Genomic DNA, 18,334 nt, shown 5'->3' with positions numbered 1-18,334 from the left:
CACATATCCTTAGTATGGATTGACCCTCCTTCCTACCCTTTTTTTTTTCTTTTCTTTTTTCTTTTTTTTTTCCCCATCCTGTCTCATTTCCATCCCAGTTTAGGCCACACTAATTATCCCACTTGGACTGCCATCCTATGGCCTCCTTCTTGGCCTCTGCTGCCTCTCACTTCAACTTTAACACAGAAAGCCTCACTCTGAGGTGTGAATCCACATACAGTGCTTATCTTTCTGGGCCTGTGTTTCTTCTGTTGATGCCTATGTTTCCTAAAACTGCTACTTTATCCCTCCAAGAAGGGCTCCTGGTCTCTCACCAGGACAGGACAGAACAAAGATTGGCAGTAGACAGGGCTGTCAGTCCTGGTCTGATTCCCTCTGCAAGGTGCCTCAGGATGAGGGGCGTGGCCTTTCTGAGATCTGTTTGTTTTGTAAGTTGAGGTCCTGAGTTTTATGTTTTGTTTTGTTCTGTTTTTTGTTGTTGTTGTTGTTGTTGTTGTTGTTGTTGTTGTTGTTGTTTTAATTTCTTTTGGTTGCGCACTCTCACAAATTGTACCCACATCTCTTCCTTGGTAGCTAGCCCATTCTCCATACTTTCTCCCTTCTGTGTGATTTTGTCTCCTTTAGCATAATAAAGGAAAGGCCAGAGGTTAGGCAAGCAGCAAAATTGAATGCCAGAGGATGGCAGTCAATTATAATCACTTATGCTTCCAGTTTCCTGAAACCTGATTAAAATTTGCTTTTGGCCATGCAGTGGGTGGGGACTCCAATCAATGCCTTGATGCTGGTGCGGGCTCTGTCAGAGAAGGCCACCAACAAGCACCCACAGGTCTCCTCTTTCAAGACCGGCTTGTTTCTTAAAGAAGACATGCCTCGCTCTGTCTTTCAGAGTAACTTCTCAGAGTCCCTCCCAGAGAACCATGTGAGGAGTCAACAGTGAGGACAGGATGCTCAGTCATGTGTCCGTGAGGGAAAGCCTTCATCTCTCTAGATGCATCGTAGTTCTGACGAGGCTGCCTACCAACGTACATTGGTTAAATGGGGGGTGGAGGTGTAGCCCACAGATGCAACTGGAGAAAGGCAGAGAGTCAAATCACACACACTGCTGAGCCTCCTCCAAAGAACCTGGCTCCCTCGACTCATAACTCGGAGATAGCCCAGCTGCAAGGCCTGTGAGCAAAGCAACTAGAGCAGCTGGGCTAGGACACACACCCTAGTGAGTGTGCTGGGGCCTGTCAAGAGACAATACTAGTTATGAGAACTGGTCAGCAGCTCCAGATGCTCCCCAGTCACCATGACAATGTGGGGTAGGTACCTCCCTCTTCATCTTCATTTTTAGGCATTGATCCTGCCTGGAGGTGTTTTCTAGAACTTTCCCCGCTCCATAATTACCTAGTAACGCTGAGCACTTATAAAAAATACTGTCATTTGTGTGAGAAAGGGAGGGAAGACAGAAAGAAGAAGGGGGGGGGGGAGGAAAAAGATGGAAAACACTGTTCAGCCTGGCAGAGCTCCAGAGCAGGGAGTTACATTCTGCAGGGGATGTTCTCGACACACAGTCTGTGGAGTATTTTGGGATCTTTTGGTATGAAATGTGCTAGAAAACATGGAAAATATTATCACTATTATTTTTTTAACATCTATAAAAACAAGGCTTTCCTGAAGCCACAGGGGTACCCTCTCTCTGATTGCGTTCTTGACAATTTGTTAGCTGTCAGCACTTTGTTCTCAGATTACACATTTGATGGTGCCCCCCGCCCCTTGAATGGTTGCACACTGGAAACCCAAGATGTGGGAGCCAGAATAAACCGACCCCATGGTCTACAGAGAGAGAGGCTGAGCCCAAGGAGGGAGGGAGAGCCTTCATACCCTTCTTACAGGGAACAGGAAGTAGAAGAGAGACAGGTCCCCCAGATACCATCCAGGCCCACACTGGCTAGTGGGTCACAGTGGAGCAGGGCAGGGCCTCAGCTAACTGCTTCACAAATGAAAATACAAAAGCCCTGAAAACAAATGGAGCTGGTTCCCAAAATATTATAGAATGGTGGCTTAAAAATCTTTCTTATAGGTACTCTGTGGGGTGTGGACCAGAACAAGCTCAGAGATTCCTACTTAACATACATTGTACCTCATTTTTTCCCTGGCCCTTGCATAAAAAGAAATACCTAATATTTTTTAAAAACCACAAATTCCACATTTCTTTACGTATACATATTTATGAACATGTGTGTGGGATCCATATGTCTGTGCGTGTGCCTGTGGAGGCTAGAAGTCCACGGTGCCTTCCTCAAAGACTCTCTACCTTTTTTTTTTTTTTTTTTTTTTGAGGCACAGTCTCTCACTGAACCAGGAGCTCACTTATTATCTAGCCTGGCTGGCCAACAAGTCCCCAGGATCCTCCTGTCTCTCTGTACTCCAGTTCTGAGATTACAGGCACACAAGCTGCATGCCTGGCTTTTATGTGCATGCTGGAGATCTGAGTCAAGTCTACATGCTGGTGGGGCAAGCACTTTATCAATTGAATGGTATCCTCCCTCACCCATTTGTATTTCTACTGTCTCATTAAAAACAGTAATAACAACAGATAAGCCCTGCCACACTAGGCCTGCATTGCCTTGAGTCCCTGAAACCACTTTCAGCAGAGCTTGCTAGCTAGCCAGCCCCGCCCCACCCCGCCCCACCCCACCCCACCCATCTCCACTGGCCCATTTTCTTCCAGGCTTCTTTATTTTCGTATGTGGCCCAAGGAGGCAATTGGACTTGAGTTCTCTGCCCAGCACCATTTCTTTGTTTTGCAGTGAAAAGCCAAAGCCAAATAAAGGGATTCTAAAGCCATTTTGGCCACAGAGCAACGGAAGTTAAGACTTGCCAACGATGTCCCAGGCTAGGCTCTAATCCAGTTAAAGAGTAGGCGCCACGCTGCCCCTGGGACACACTGGGGCTGGTGTTTGGGCTGTTTTTATACTAGTTTATCAGCTACCTGGAGCCCTCCCCTCTGGCCTTCAAGAAACACCCATTCTCAGATGCTCTACTTAATAATGAGAAGACTCTTAAAAGGAGATATGCCTGATCTTCTTTCTAGGAATCTGGAACAGGGGCCCTGATAGCCAGAAGTCATGGCCCTTTAAAGAGGGTCTGTGGGCCCTTGAGTACTCTTACGTAGCCATTGCCAATTTTGATTGACAGTCTATCCCTCTATAATCTACACTAGCATTTTACACTGAATAAAGTTATCCTTCTTTGAAAAAAAAAAAAAGTCTTTAGAGTGTCTAAGATGACTCAACAGGTTAAGGTGTTTGTCATCAAGCTGGATGCCCAGGACCCACCTGGAGGAGAAAATGAACTCCCAGGTCTCCTCTGACCTCCACTTGCCTGCTGTGGTGCATGCATGCACATGTCTACATATGTGCACATACACAATGAATAAATAAATGTAGAAATCTAAAATTACTTAAAGAGCTGGAGAGATCACTCAGAGGCTTAGAGCACAAGCTGTTCTTTCAGACAGCCTGAGTTTAGTTCCCAGCACCCATATGGTGACCCACATCTCCCTATGACTCCAGTTCTGAGGGATCTGAAGCCCCCTTCTAGATTCCTTTGGCACAAGACAAACACACAGAGTTACATGCATACATATAGGTACTATAGACATTTACATGGCACCCACACAGATGCATAAAATTAAATATGTATATATATAATATATATGTATATATATAATATGTATATATAAAATATGTATATATAATATATATATTAATTTTTAAGACATAACTATGGCCTTAGTTCTGTGTATGCCATAAGCCAGGTCACATTGTTGTTGTTTCCGAAGCTGCCTTATGTATTACACAAAGTTTGGCAGCATCCCTGGCTTCTATCAACCCATGCCAAACAGCACTTCCCCAGTTGTGAGGACCAAAAATATTTCCAGACATTGCCAAATACCGGTTGGGGAGCGCACTGCTGCCAGGAGGGACCCACAGCTTCAAGCTGGCCATCTAACCTCTCTGATTCTTTGCACATAATGGATCTTGTTTCTGTAGGGCTTGGCCACAGTGAATCCCAGCTGTCTGTGAAGCCATTTTCAAGATTCATGCTGTTGTAAATAGGGGTAGGGGCTGGGACTGTGGACAGAGGGTGGCGCAGGGGAGGGTGTTGGGGAAATGAAGTCTGTAATGTAAGTTCTTATTTTGGAGGCTAAAGATACAAGGAAAAGATCTCCTGATGATGGTCAGTCTCTTCCTACACACACACACACACACACACACACACACACACCTGGTAGTATCATTATCATCCTGAAATATCCCCTGTAACTCTAATACAGGAATATTGGGGTGTTGCTGAGAATAATAAAGTTTTTCTCAGGGAGTCAGGGTCCTGGAAAGTTGGCAGTCACCAAAGTCAACTGATCCAGTGGGGATCATGAATTTGAAGCTTTAGACATTTGTCATAGACTCCTAGGTAGGAGCTAATTAGGGTAGGAGAGGGGAGAGAGGAAAAAAAGGGGGGAGCTCCTATATAGTATGAGGGGTTCCAGGAAATAGAGCACCACTGGCCTGCTAGTTTAGGGACTTTTTAAAAGACTTAAAGCAGAGAACTCGGGTGAAGGGTAGGGAGGGCAATGAATTGGCTCACACTGGTGCCAGGTGCCCCTTTCAGTTTCAGCCCAGCAGTCCCTCTCTGCAGAAGTGCTCCTTTGAGACATAAGAAAGACATGGGAACCAGGATGCTTTTCTGCTATTCCTGACCTCCAGCAAGGGCATTCTAAGAACCGCTGGTTTGAGGACCTTGCCCTAGCTGAGCAGTTTCTGCCTCCTGTACTCCTTACTTCTGGGCTATTCTGTAGGCTAGTGAGCAGGTCCCTGGCTTTGCTTGTTCTGGTTTCCTGTCCCTGTCCACTGCTGTTTCTTTTCAGGCTCACAGAGCACCTGCTGCCACCTCTGCTGCCTCTTCTCTTCCTTTGCATGCTTGGTCTCTGCCCACTGGTCTCCTTCCCTAAGTCTTTGGAGTCAGGCTAGGGCAGACACAATGGCTGCTTTCTCGTCCCCTCCCACACTGTGATATTTGCATCAGTGCCCTTGTCCTGGTCTGTGCTGGGTGACAGTTGGATGAGGACATCTGCTACCCACCACATTTCAGACTCTGCCTGGTGGTACCTTTCTGTGTTCCCCTGCACCAAGCCCTGTGCGGATGCAGAGAGGAAGCCCCTATCATTTAACTTGAAGAGAAATGTGATGATCAGTTGAGACTATATGTGATTTGGCCTCTATGTCCGAGCTTAAGATGTGCCAGCTCCATGTGTCATTGAACAGATGCCATTGAACAGCCATTGAACAGATATGTATTTAGCAAGCCATAGGTCACTCTTGACCATACCCATGGAAGACAGACCAGAGAACCTTGTCCTGGATGCTCTGTCTCATTACATGATTTATGAAGATCATAGTAAATGCATCTTTTGGACTCCTTTAATCACACCCCCAAGCCAAACAATTATTTCCAACTCCAAGCGGGTGATGTGATTTTACTAATTAATCCCTGTAAAGGCCTTTGAGATCTTCTGAAAGGTGACAATGTATGAAGCCTTTAGTGACAGCCTAATTATTATTATTACAAGGCACAAAGCTCAGCGAGCTTGAAAGATCCCCAGGTACCATTCAAAATAGTAAGAGACAAAAAAAAAAAAAAAAAAAAAATTAAAAAGCCCATGGAAGAATTTTAACATGGAATCATTCAATCACAGGCTCTCAATATTGGCCAAACTTTAGAAGAGATCTTTCTGGAGGCTGGCCACTCAGTTTCCCTGGCTGATGCTTACACCAGAATGCCCTTGACCACTGTTCCCTGCCCTGGAGCCAAAGGGATGATGGCCGTTAAGCCAGAGACCAGTTCCCTGTGTTTACATTTCCAATCTTTTCCATGAGAAAAGTGGAGTCTTGGACAAACCACTGGACTGTAGGTACTCTATGACTACATGGGAGTGAAATCCCTCTCCACGGGGCTTGTCACACAAACATGTCCCAAGTGATGCTTCATGAGATCTTTGCTGCAAGGTCAATGGTAGGTAGCCACTGGTGTTAGAAGCACGTGAACTACCCAGTGAGTCTTAAAAAAAAAAAAAAAAGACACAGGAGAGCACAGGGCACCGGCCACCATGTTACTCCTACTTTATGGTTTGTGTTAATCGTGTTTGCAAGTCCCGGCATGTGACGGCGGTGTAGGGCTGGTGAAGGAAGTGGGCAGTCTGTTGGTAAAATGCTCTATTCTAGTAACAAAGAAATATTCAGTCCAAAGATTTAAGTTCTTCCTACTGGGGGACAAGTGGAGCTTGCTTTTCCTGAAAGGCTCTGTGCTGGGTGGGCAGCTCAGCCAGGACAGGGGGTTTATTGCTAACAGCCAGAGCCTGTAAGTTCAAGGCCATGAGATGGCTTAGCTCAGTAAAGGGACCTGCTGCTAAGCCTGATGTCCCCGGTCAATCCTTACTTTTATAGGATAGAAGGGAACCAAATCCTATAAGTTGTCCTCTGACCTCCACTCACCTGTCATGGCAAGCATGTACACACACACACACACACACACACACACACAAAACTGTAGCAAAAAATTTTTTTTTAAAAATTCAAGGCCTCATTGGGTGTCTTGATGACTGAATTGCAGAACCTGTGGCCACTTCTGAGTGTGAGGACAAATGGGTGACTCTGGGAAGTAGCTTCACAGACTATAAGCAGCCTCGGGTGTTATTGACGGCTGCCCCACAGCTCACAGTACCATCCCGTGCACACTATTCCCTCTGGGGTATCTCAGAGCCAGCTGCAGTCCAGCAGGCTCTATGGAGGCCCAGCTTCGACTGGACACAAACACTGTGCAGATATAAGTGAAAGCAGCCTGCGTCCTCCAACTGGAATCAGCGCAAAATGACTCATGTAATTGCCCTGTGTGCGTACCCTGAATCCTCCTTGTTCACCCACCCACACAACTCTGCTGTTATAGATTCCTGTGCCCTGCAAGGAAAAAAAAAATGGGGGCGGAGGGGAGCAAGTTCAAACACCTATGGTTTCAAAGCCACCACCCATGCCACTCCTAAAGGTGGAAGGGTCTGCTGACATCCAGGGCCAGGCACTGGCCACTCACGCTGAAGCCAGTGTTGTTTGTCTTTCTTTCAGTCTTTCCTTTAAATTTCTGGAGAGGGTTTTCTAGGGTCTCCCCCTTGGGAATTAGTTGTAGGAATAATTGGGCCAGTGGAGTGTAGAAGCTACACCGAGCGCAGCCGTGCACTACTAGAAAAAGTGACCTAGATCAAGCGGCTGGTGAATCCAGGGCTATTGCGGGGACCCCCTGCCACCTACTGACTTGCAACTGAACCCGCATTCCCAGTAGCATCTTATCCCCTAGCTGGGGGAAGGGCTGAAGGAGCAGAGGAAGGTGGAGGAGGTGAAGGGGACAGTGGGTTGCCCCCTTTTTTGGGGGGGGGGAGGAAGTACCCTCCACCCTCCATCCCCCCATCCTCTGCACTCACAGAAAGGAAAGTGAGATGAGGGTGGGGAGGCAGGGGTGATGGTTGGGGAGGCCAATGCAGGAACTCTGAGCTAGGAGCTAGCTCCTCTCTCAGCACAGAGAGCTGGCAGCCTGTGAGAGTGTGAGGGAGAGGGAGGAGAGAGAGAGAGAGAGAGAGAGAGAGAGAGAGAGAGAGAGAGAGAGAGAGAGAGAGAGAGAGAGAGAGAACGCGAGGGTGAGAGGCTGCCTGTAGAGAAGAGGAGGAGAGCAGAGGGAGAGGGGGAGCGAGCTAGCGCTCCAAGCATGAGGACCGGCTGCTCCCGGCTCAGTTAATCTGGCTGTCAGTCGGTGTTAACGCTGCAGTTTAACTGCTTGGCTCCCCTTCCAAGAGAAACAAGAGGAACCTCACGCAAGGAAGGGAGGAAGGAAAGAAGCAAGCAAGGAACTGCAGGAAGAAAAGAGCCGGCAGAGCATCGAGAAGAATCAAAGGAAGGGGAGGGAAGACCAAATCTATGGTTGGACCAGGGCTTCTTTTTCGCCAATGTAAAAAGGAATATGCCGTACATCTTTGCCTTTTTCTGCACCGGGTTTCTAGGTGCGGTTGTGGGTGCCAATTTCCCCAACAATATCCAGATAGGTGAGTGAGAGGGGCAGCTGGGGAGGGACTTTTGGGGATCTGGCCAGGAATTTTTTTTGTTTTGTTTTGTTTTTTGAAGGGAGATTTCTCAGCCCATTCTCAGTCGGAGCTGTAGTGTTTGGCAATCGAAAAACCAGGCTGGGAGGAAGACTTGCGTTGACAGTGCGGGGAAAGGGGTCTCATCCACACCGGATACCGCGAGGGGCACAGGGGAAGTGTTTTCTCTCTTTCTCTCTCTTCTCTCTCTTGTGCGCGCACACACACACACACACACACACACACACACACACACACACACACACACAGGTGCACATACACCGCGCACTCCAAGCACCAAGCATGAGCGCCTGAAATGGAGGAGCCTCCGTTCCAGAGGGAAAAATATAATCAGACTGCGCTTGAAACAGGCTTCAGAGTATTTAAGGAGTTAACTCTTGCTAGGTGGCTGGTGCCTGCTCTGGTTGATTTATATAAATATGTATGGTGGGCGTATGTGTGTTGTGATTGTATATGAAATGTACACATATAGCCTGAGTGATGGGGGTGGCTGGGGGAGGGGCAAGAGACCCCCCCCCTCTTAGAGAAGGTGGGTACTAGGTTGATTGCCTTTGCTGAGAAGATTGTCCCAGGCTTCACTCTAACCAGAGCTCTATGGACTCTTCCTCCTAGCTGTCTTTCTCCCCCATCTGCCATGCTGGGCTGTGCCCCCCATTTCCTCATCCTGGAACTTCCTAGCCTGCCTTTTCTTTCATCCTTGCCCCTTGTGTAGTGCTCTGTCCACAGACAGCGACAACAGTGTTCCTGCAAGCGCACACTCATGCGTGGACCCCTTCCTCACCTCTGCCTCCACCGCCCCCAGCATCCCCACCCCCCCATTCCTGAGCTCCATCCTCTCAACCTGCAGGTGGGTTTCAACATGCTGCCTGCCTTTCTGTCCCCACTTCCCTTCCTCTGGTGGCCGCACGCACTTGCATTTATGAAGGAGCTGACAGGTATCGTTGTTCCTGTAACCATGGGGAAAAGCCAGACAATTGAAGCAACATCACCAGGACACAGGGCTTGGGGTTAGGGTGACCAAAAGCTCAGCACTGTTTGTACCCCAGCACCAAACAGGCTGTTGTGCTTTGAGACATTTTGGCAGGCTGGCTTTCTGTGTTCTCCCACACCAAGGGCTGGTCTACTACGGAGAGTTCCATCGCTGCTACTGTGTGTGTGTGTGTGTGTGTGTGTGTGTGTGTGTGTGTGTGTGTGTGAGAGAGAGAGAGAGAGAGAGAGAGAGAGAGAGAGAGAGAGAGAGAGAGAGAGAGAATGTTTGTGTTTGCTGGGGGGGGGGGAGAGGGTGCGGTTCAGTGGGAATCTTGTGGGCACACATGTGTTGCTAATAGCTTCTTGTGGGCCTTCTCCAGCTTCCTAGCCCCTGGTACTATTGGCATGGCTGTGGACTAACTTGCTTTGTTTCCTGACACCTGTTAAGCTGTATTCTGAAGTGTGTACATGTGCGGGAGCTCCTGCCTCACAGGCAAACTTCCTGTCTCCCGGAGACACTTCCCTTGTGGCCCAGCCTGTAGCTGCTCCCTCCCACCTCCCACCTGCTCACTTCCATTCACCATAGGGAGTGGAGAACCAAGACCAGAGGACCATGGGGCGTGGTCACCTGGGAGGACAGAGTGGAGCGTCCCAAGCAATAGTAATTTTTTTTTTTTAGCTTTTTGTTTGTTTGCTTTTGCTTTTTAAAATGGGCGTGTTAGCCTGTGTGGAAGTCACCTGTGCTGGCCTATGACACTGTTTGCTCTTACCTACTGTCTGTACATTGCCACTTGTAATCTTTCATCCGGGAGACTGTGGCCTGGCTTCCACAGGTGTGTATGTACCTCATCATTGCGCTGTAAGGGTTTAGGGTGTTTATGCAGGCACACCCACATCTGCCCACTCAGCTCTGCAGATATTTCATGCTCAGTCTCAGTCACTGTTGCTCTTTTTAAACACAAGGGAAACACATCAGAACGAATGCTGAGATTATCACCTCCACGAGGTTGTCCTCAGCTCTGCTTCCATGGTCTCTAACACAAGCCTCGAGGTCCATAGTGTATTCTTAAAACTAAACATGCATCCATTGCACAGGAAGTTATCAGGATATTCCTGGAACGGTGGTTTCCTGGCCAATCAGAGATGAACTTCTGTGCACACATTTGTTGTAGTTCGGCCCCTAGAAACAGCTGATTTTAATGCACAGGAATGAATTTCAACTCATTCATACATGTACACTATTATACATGAAAGTACCGTGTCTTGCGTCTTGGAACAAAAAACCCCTGGCAGGTCCCTTCCCTGTGCTGTTCTCCAGAAGATGGTGGCTCGCCTTGGCACTCTTAAGACCCTCACATCTGCAAAGCACCATGACAACCCCTTATATAACCAGAACATTCTCAGGTATCTGGGAACATAAGCAGCAAAAGACAAAAAAACAGAGTCGTCAGAGAAAATAAATAGCAAGCCTTGAAGGCAATGGGCAAGTCACATTGCATGCAAATCTGGCCAAGTTTCAAACAGTTGCAGTGCTAGAAAAGCCCGAAGGGTCCCAGGCCTCAATTTCTGTTACTTTGTAACGTTCTTGTAACTGAAGGCTCTGTGAGTGAGAAATGGGGAAGATCCGTGTGTGTGTGTGTGTGTGTGTGTGTGTGTGTGTGTGTGTGTGTGTGTGTGTGTAAACAGAGGCTCATGAACACCTTGTAGAAATAAGAAAGAAGTAAAACTGTATAGGTCTCCTGTGTTCTCTGCCCTTTGCTGAGCCAAGAGGCACACAGTCAGGTGATGGGGAAATGTTATGGAGTTTAAGACTTGGCGTCCAGTTGAGGCTCTTTGGATTCCTTACCAGTGAGAGCTATGGCCATAGCTCTGGGTTTGCATGGGAGAGGACTGGACTCTCTGGGATGCACTGCTGAGCAATTGAGACCCGTCTCGACCCCAGACATACTACATTGCCTTTTCTTGTCTCACAGGGGGATTATTTCCAAACCAACAATCGCAGGAACATGCGGCTTTTAGGTTCGCTTTGTCGCAACTCACGGAGCCCCCCAAGCTGCTTCCCCAGATCGATATTGTGAACATCAGCGACAGCTTTGAGATGACTTACCGATGTAAGTAACGGCTGCTATTTTCTGCCATGTCTTTCTGAGCTAGGCCCGTGATGGGAGGGCCCGTGGGTAGGTGGTGGTGTTGTTGCCAAAATGACTCCAGCCGTCATTTGTCTGCGTGAGAGAAGGCCCTTCAAGGGAAATTTCCAGAGCCTTTTTAAGTGATTCCCACAGTCTGTATTTTAGAACCTGCTGTGCTTCGTGGAATGGGTGTGCTTTTTCACCATTAGTGAGTTTTAACTGCCAAACTGCTGGGGCCTCGGGTTGACTGCATCCTCTCAATGGAGAAGTTTCACAAATAGGCAACTGCTGAGATGGGGAGGGAATGGGTCTGACTTGAGGACAATGTCCTTAAAATGCCTCAGCCATTTCCTGCCTACCAGTTAGGAGAACAAAGGTGTGCCTGGGCCATGATAAGCACAGGCAGATGTGACGTGTGTCCTGATTTGGCGAGGTGGATAATAATTATTGACACGTTGTGGCTAGGTGGTTTCCAAAGAGGTGTGAGGTGACTTCCTGCTTAAGACAGGTTGTAGGTTAAAAAGAGACGGATCTGAGATGTCTACACCGTTTTAGTGATGACCTTGCAGCATAGAACAGAACACGGGTCACCTGCACAATGACAAGGGGGAGCTACCGTGGGGACATCTGGAGCGGCAGCATGGTGAGCAAATGCCGCTAACATCAGATACGTACCAAGTAGATCTGGGTGGCAGGGGGGTTGTATAGCAATCACTGTGTGTCAGAGGAAAGCCTAAAAAACTAATCAGTAGATTAATTGTCCCTCTGGGGATTCAGCCATGGTGGGAATGCGCGGCAAAAAAGTGTAACATCTAGAGTGAGAGAGAACAGTTCCAGCCTGAGCTGAGTTGGCACTGGAGGTTTTGTGAGGCCCCATTGGCTTCATGACCTCTTCTGAGATACGGATGGTTGAAGGCATGGCTGTGTCTTTCATCTCTCTCTCTCCCACATCCCCTTATGGGGGCCTCTCAGTGATTGCTGCTGGTGAGACTTTGAAACGTCCAAATAGGAATCCAGAATTTCCTCTGCATCCAAGATCACACACAGGATAATGCTGATAGAAAAATCCAGGAATTGCAATTTGGGTGTTGCGGAATATGTCATGGACATGAAGGGTGGCATTCATTGTCATTCATTAATCATTGGCTATAGATCATGTGGAAGTAGCTGCTTTGGGGGACTGGTTATTTTGTTTGTTTGTTTTTATTTATTTTTTACTCCTTGAAGGAGCTTTGCAGAGAACTGTTGTCATCCTCTTTGAGAGGGGAGCCTGAGGTGGGGCAGCTATGTAGCTTTCGCAAGGTCAGTGGAGAAGTCAACAGTGGTCTTGTGACCACCTTCTATGCTCAAGTCCATATTTCTGCTGACTAGAATAAACAGATAGAGCCTCTGGTCCTTAGGATACCATAACCACAATTCCTGAAGTAATAGAGGGTGTCCTGAGGAGGCAGTGGCCTGATACAGCACCGAAGGTGATAAACTCCAATTTCAAGCTGCAGCTGTGACCTTGCACAGGAGTGGCCCAATGAATAATAAAACAGTAACTACTCTGCATTCTGTGGTAAAGCCAGGGTTGAAGATCTCATGTGGTGTGTTGCTTGCAATATGAGTTGATTGACCAAATACCTGACAAGAAGCAGCTCGATGCGGGAAGGGTTCATGTTGGCTCAGAGTTTGAGGACACAGTCCATCGTGATGGGGGAAGCCTGAGTGGCAGGAGCCTAAGGCTGTTTGCTCACATCTGAGCAGGTCTGAAAGCAGAGAAAAGGGGACAGTAGGGTTCTGCTGATTTTCTCTTTTTCCCTTTTCATTCAGCTTCCTACCCCAGGTCATGGATAGTGAGCGCTTCTTGCATTCAGGGCCCACCCTACACAGTTATCCTGAATGTTATGTCTGAGTTACTCCTCACTCAGACATCCCCGGAAGTGTGCCTCATGAATGCCCTCAGTAGTCTTTAAGCCAGTCAGCTTGTTGTCAAACTCAACAATCACACTCACCCCATGGAGGGAAAAAAAAAAAAAAAAAAAAAAAAAAGAGCTAACGCTGCATCTTTAGGTTGTAGGTTGTGAAAACATCCAAGCAAGAAACTGAGAACAACGCAGAACAGGTGTTTGGCAGCTGGATAACCTCTTGCTCCTTTTCCTGTGGCCTAGAGTAGATCTATTCAGGGAGGATTTTAGTGGGACACCAGGGTGTCTATACCACCTAAACCTATTATGTGTACAAGCAACTGTGAGGATGTTTTTTGGGTGTGGAGAGATGGCTCAGCAGATCAGAGAGCAAACAGCTCTAGCAGAGGCCCCAAATTCAGTTCCCGACAACTACATCTACTGGCTCACAACCACCTGTGATGAAAACTGTAGAGGATCTGACACCTTTATTCAGCCTCCATTGGTGCTAGAACACACACACACACACACACACACACACACACACACACACACACACACACAGCCCAAATTTTACTGCTCTGGTCAAAATCTCAGTGGGGCTTACCGCCCAACAAGGATAAGAGAATTTATAGGAATAAATAGCTGTCACATGTACCCTCAACTTACAGGGCTGAGAACTGTCTGTATCAGAACTTGTTGGAAAGATATGCTAACTGCCTCCCCACTGTCAAGATGCTGAGCACCAAGACAAGATAATAAGGACACAATGAGGAAGAAGTATTCAAAGGCAAGAGGTGGTGTTTCTGGTCTGTTATCTTCACAACCAAAGACCTGATCTTGCAGAGAGCTAATGGCTGTTTATCAGGGAAGCAGAAACAGACCACAGGCACTATTGCCCATTATGGGCAGTAGATCTGAGCCTTTGAACTTGATGCCTGTTGTATACTAGCACATGCACAGGTTGTTACTCATTTCTGTTATTGTGTGAGTCAGGTAGTTCTGCCACTGTTTCTTCAAGCTATGAACCAAGCTGGACATTGGAAACAGAGAAGACAAAACATTGGCTCTCAGGTCACACCCACCCCAAAGGGGACACAAGTGGCTTTCCAAGGAGCAATAAAGTCATTTCATGCTTTAACCTTCGGTTTGTGCTTTTTAGTCCTAAGATCAGAGGGAATGGGGAGAGATGTGGGGGAGCGGTGGCAATGTAGGTCCCGCTTGCTACTTTCACAGGAGGCTGTGGAACGCTTTGTGACTGTGTGTGACCCTTAAGTATGGCAATCTGCACATCTCTCTCAGACTGGACTGAGTGAAACCATCAAAGGAAGACAGTTGTTCTGGGAAGAATGGGTTAACTCATCAGATATGAACAATTAAGTAAACTGTGCCATTCATGTTCCACTTTTATGTGTGGTTTTTTTTTCTGCAATATGAAATAGCAGTTACCTCACATTAATGCCCCATTCAGTTTTGACTTCAGAATATGAGCGAGTGTTTATATGATCATGTTTCAATATGATCATTTGATTTTGTTTTTGATGTATTTTGCTATTCATTATCCCTCCAGCAGAGGGTGGAGGAAGGAAGGGAGAGGACACGTATTAACTGTTCCTGCTAGAAGTTTCAGCAACAGGCAATCTAAGGGGAAAGCGGTGGATACAGGCAGGAAATGCAGGGGAGACTGACAGGCAGGACAGAAACATCCTGCCTACTGCTGGCCAGAGTGAGTCTGCCCTCTTTGGGTGGACATTCCTCACCTGCCGTTATTTAGGGTATGGCAGCTAGATCACCAATCCAGACGTCTTGGAGTTCCCTTCCAAAGCTACAGAGACAGAGTGGGCATGGCTACCTATGAAGCAGGTGTTTACTGGCTGCCTTTCCACCTGTCTTCATGCCTTTATATGGTAAGAGATGCTAAGTGACAAGTGACATGCTAAGTGGGGCTCCGAGTAGTTAGCAATCTGAAGAGCAGTGCTACAAGCTCATCTTACCTCTCCATTCCTCTCTTCCTTCATTATTCCATTCATTCTTTTGCACACGCACGCACGCGCACGCACACACGCACACACACACACACACACACACACACACACACACACACACACACACAATTCCTATTTCACGCCAAGCCCTGAGACAGATGTTGGGACTTTAAGGGGGTTGGGGGGAAGCAAAAGCAAAGACCCAGCCTTGTGCATCATATGGTTTAGCCAAGAGGTTCGTGGACTTCAGTGCACACAGCATTCACCTGGAGGGCTGGTTTAAAGCAAAGCTCAGCAGTGACTTCTCTTCTTCCGGAATCAGAATATTCAAGAGGAGACCTAGAAGACTCTGTGCTGCTTAGTATGGGCACCACAGCTTAAGCAAGTCTTTTATCTCAAAAGACTTCCATTTCTTCAGTAAGCATTTCTGAGCCCTTAACCAAACCCAGGCATAGCGTTAAGTACCAGAAATGCAGACAAAGCTAAGACACGTTCTCTGCCCTGGAGGACTTTATCCCCAGCGAGGCACGCTGTCCTGTAAGAGAAAATTAAAATGTAATGTTGTATGTGCCTTTGCAGAGATTTCTAAGGAGTGTTAGAGGCACAGGGAGGCCTGGGATTGGCCTCTCAGAGAGTGTGGTAGAGAAGGAGGGAACACAGGAAGAGAAGAGGGTGGCACTTCCTGGGCAGAGAAAATAGCAGGTGTGGAAGTGGCACGTTACTGAACTTCCCCTCTTGGACCTCTAATAACTCTCCAGGTGAGCTTCTCGACTGGGCCTGTGTCACATGCTGTGAAACGGGTCGCCAAACAACCACCCATGGGCCATCAGAACAGAACAGTCTGGCTTGCAAAAGGATGAAATTGCATATTAATATTTGGATGCCTCATCTTTTTAAAAATGTAAAAAGACAGAGCAAGATCTGCAACAGGCTGGATCCATCAACATCCTGCCATGGAGGAGGGACCCTGCCCCTCCCTGAAGATTTATGTGCAGCTGATGACTGGTAGGGGTTCTAACAAGGCCTTGGGTGCTGGCGAGACACTTCCTTCAGTGGCATAGCCACTGGCAAGGTGCCAAGGATCCTGTAAACGGCTCCCTACCCCATGATCCTGTAAGCAGCCCCTATAAAACTCTTTGGGGCATCAAAACACACACACACACACACACACACACACACACACACACACACACAAAGCAGAAAGTAGAAAGGGAGCCTCGTTGGGAAGTGGAAAGTAATTAGTGTGAGTAGAGACGACATGACAGAGGATAAAGGGGGGACTATGGTCAACATACACTACATACATGTGTGAAAATGCCGTGGTGAGAATATTGTTATATATAATTAATGTATCTAGTAAATGACTAAAAATTTTACTGAATGATAGAGCTACATTAAACCCCAAGTCTACATAGCCTTGATTAGTAGAAAAAGAATGGGTAGTGACCATCTGGATGGTCCCTTCCCAGACAGTCCATCCAACTCTCTCTTTTTCCACTGGCTCCAGGAAGACTTTGCAAACCGCATGGACTCCACAAGCAGCACTGTCCATGCGGAGCCTCTATCCACTGCTAGCATATAAATTGCTCTCCAGAGAGTGCGTGTGTCCACGCAGAGCGGTACCAAGTTCACACAAAAACATCCCTAACACGAATAAGCATAGTCCCCAATAGGCAGGGCTCGCTCACACCGCTTAAAGATGACAACAGCCTGTTATAGCCAGGTGGAAGGTAGCATCTCTGCAGAGGTAGGATTCCTATTGTAGGCCCACCCAAGGGTGTTCTAACAAGGTTGTGGATGCTGGCCACAGGCAAAGGCCTTGTAGCTGCTGTGTAAGTGTGACACATCACTTCAAAGTTTCAAATCCACAACCCACAGATTTTATGTTGTTCACTCTTCAGAATGCATTTCAGAAGGTAGACAAAAATCTTACATCTCTATCTTCCTTGGGAAAAAAAATTAAGGTACTAAGCAATGCTGGGCACACATTCCTACCCACCATCTATTGTCTATCTACTTTTGTTGTTGTTGTTTTAATATAAAGCATAAGCTTCCAGGTTTAGCCAAGCTCTCTCTACACCCTGGCGTTCCTGTGGCTGCTGTAATCAGATGACCTTGCGTGACCGGGTCTGTGCACAGGCCAGTGCTCACGTTGATTCGCCCCCTTCAGTGTCCAGGATGGTGTTATTTTATTCTAATGTCTATCACTCATCCTGTGATAAATAATAAAGGACACAAAAGATGTATAACGTCTGCTCATTGCAGGCACACACACACACACACACACCAAAAAAAGTAATCAATCTTAACACAGAAATGAAGAGAATGGAACTAGTGACGGGGTGAGCAAAGGCTACTCCGAAGCTTTTCCGTCCCATCACTGATAATGTCCTAGATGCTGTCTTAGGCATAGCAATCCCACTTTACAGATGCTGCTACTGGAAGTCATAGTCACGGAGATTTGTTTGCAAATTATACAAAAAGAGCCTAAATTAGTCTCTGAAGGCAGTTGGTGGGGACTCCACGTGCTGCCGTAGAACCTGATTCGGGATGAAATAAGGCAGACGCTGTGGCTGTAGACAGGGAGACTTTGGGAGAGGGAGGACGCAAGTGGGCACTGGAATGTGGGGAAGATGTTAGTGGTGAAGAGATGGGGGGAGGATGTTCGGAGAGGAGAGCCACAGTGGTACTATTCTACCCTCCACCCTAACCACACCACATGTGCCCATTTTCTGAGGTGGAGAGCGGACCCTTTGTATTCCGCATTCTGTGGTGTGACTTCTCGAGCGGCCTGACGGAACATAGGTGATAGATAGGAGCCCAGATAGGGCCCCACAGGCAGACCAGTGCAACGATCCTACCCCAGTCGAGCTCAGTGAACCAGAGTGCAATGCTGTTACGTACAGGAGCGTGAGTGGGCTATGGGTGACTTAAAGGAGCCCCGGGTGACTGGAAGGCAGCTACATCACCCAAAGGCTCATCCCAGCAAGAAAGCCTCCTCCCTGGAGCTCCAGCTAGACTGGGCAAGCAGCTCACCTGGCAGTAGAGTCTCCTTCCCTAGCAACTGCTTGCTGCTGTGATAGCCTTGAGAAGTGGCCTGTGGACTTAGTACCAGGAGTTTCCTGGACCTTTGACGCCCCTTCTATTTCCTGACTCTTGAGCATCTCCATCTCC

General features: G+C 47.6%; 1 protein-coding gene across 3 annotated transcripts in view; it reads left to right on the top strand.

Annotated features, from left to right (window-relative positions):
- The first annotated feature begins 7,695 nt into the window (after window positions 1-7,695).
- Window positions 7,696-18,334, top strand: part of GRIA1 (glutamate ionotropic receptor AMPA type subunit 1) — a 307,990-nt gene continuing 297,351 nt past the window's right edge. For 2 of the 3 annotated variants that reach the window (XM_084763795.1, XM_084763796.1), the window contains exons 1-2: window positions 7,696-8,131; window positions 11,131-11,268. In XM_084763795.1, the coding sequence (XP_084619921.1) occupies window positions 8,050-8,131; window positions 11,131-11,268 (220 nt within the window). In that variant the 5' untranslated portion in view covers window positions 7,696-8,049. The remainder of the gene's footprint in view (window positions 8,132-11,130; window positions 11,269-18,334) is intronic. The other variant, XM_084763794.1, reaches the window with a different exon arrangement.

This window comes from Acomys minous, assembly GCF_964271855.1.
Source record: "Acomys minous genome assembly, chromosome: 16".
In the NCBI taxonomy this organism is placed as follows: Eukaryota; Metazoa; Chordata; class Mammalia; order Rodentia; family Muridae; genus Acomys; species Acomys minous.
The sequence above is the reverse complement of the archived record's forward strand: the minus strand, read 5'-3'. Positions and strand labels throughout refer to the sequence as shown.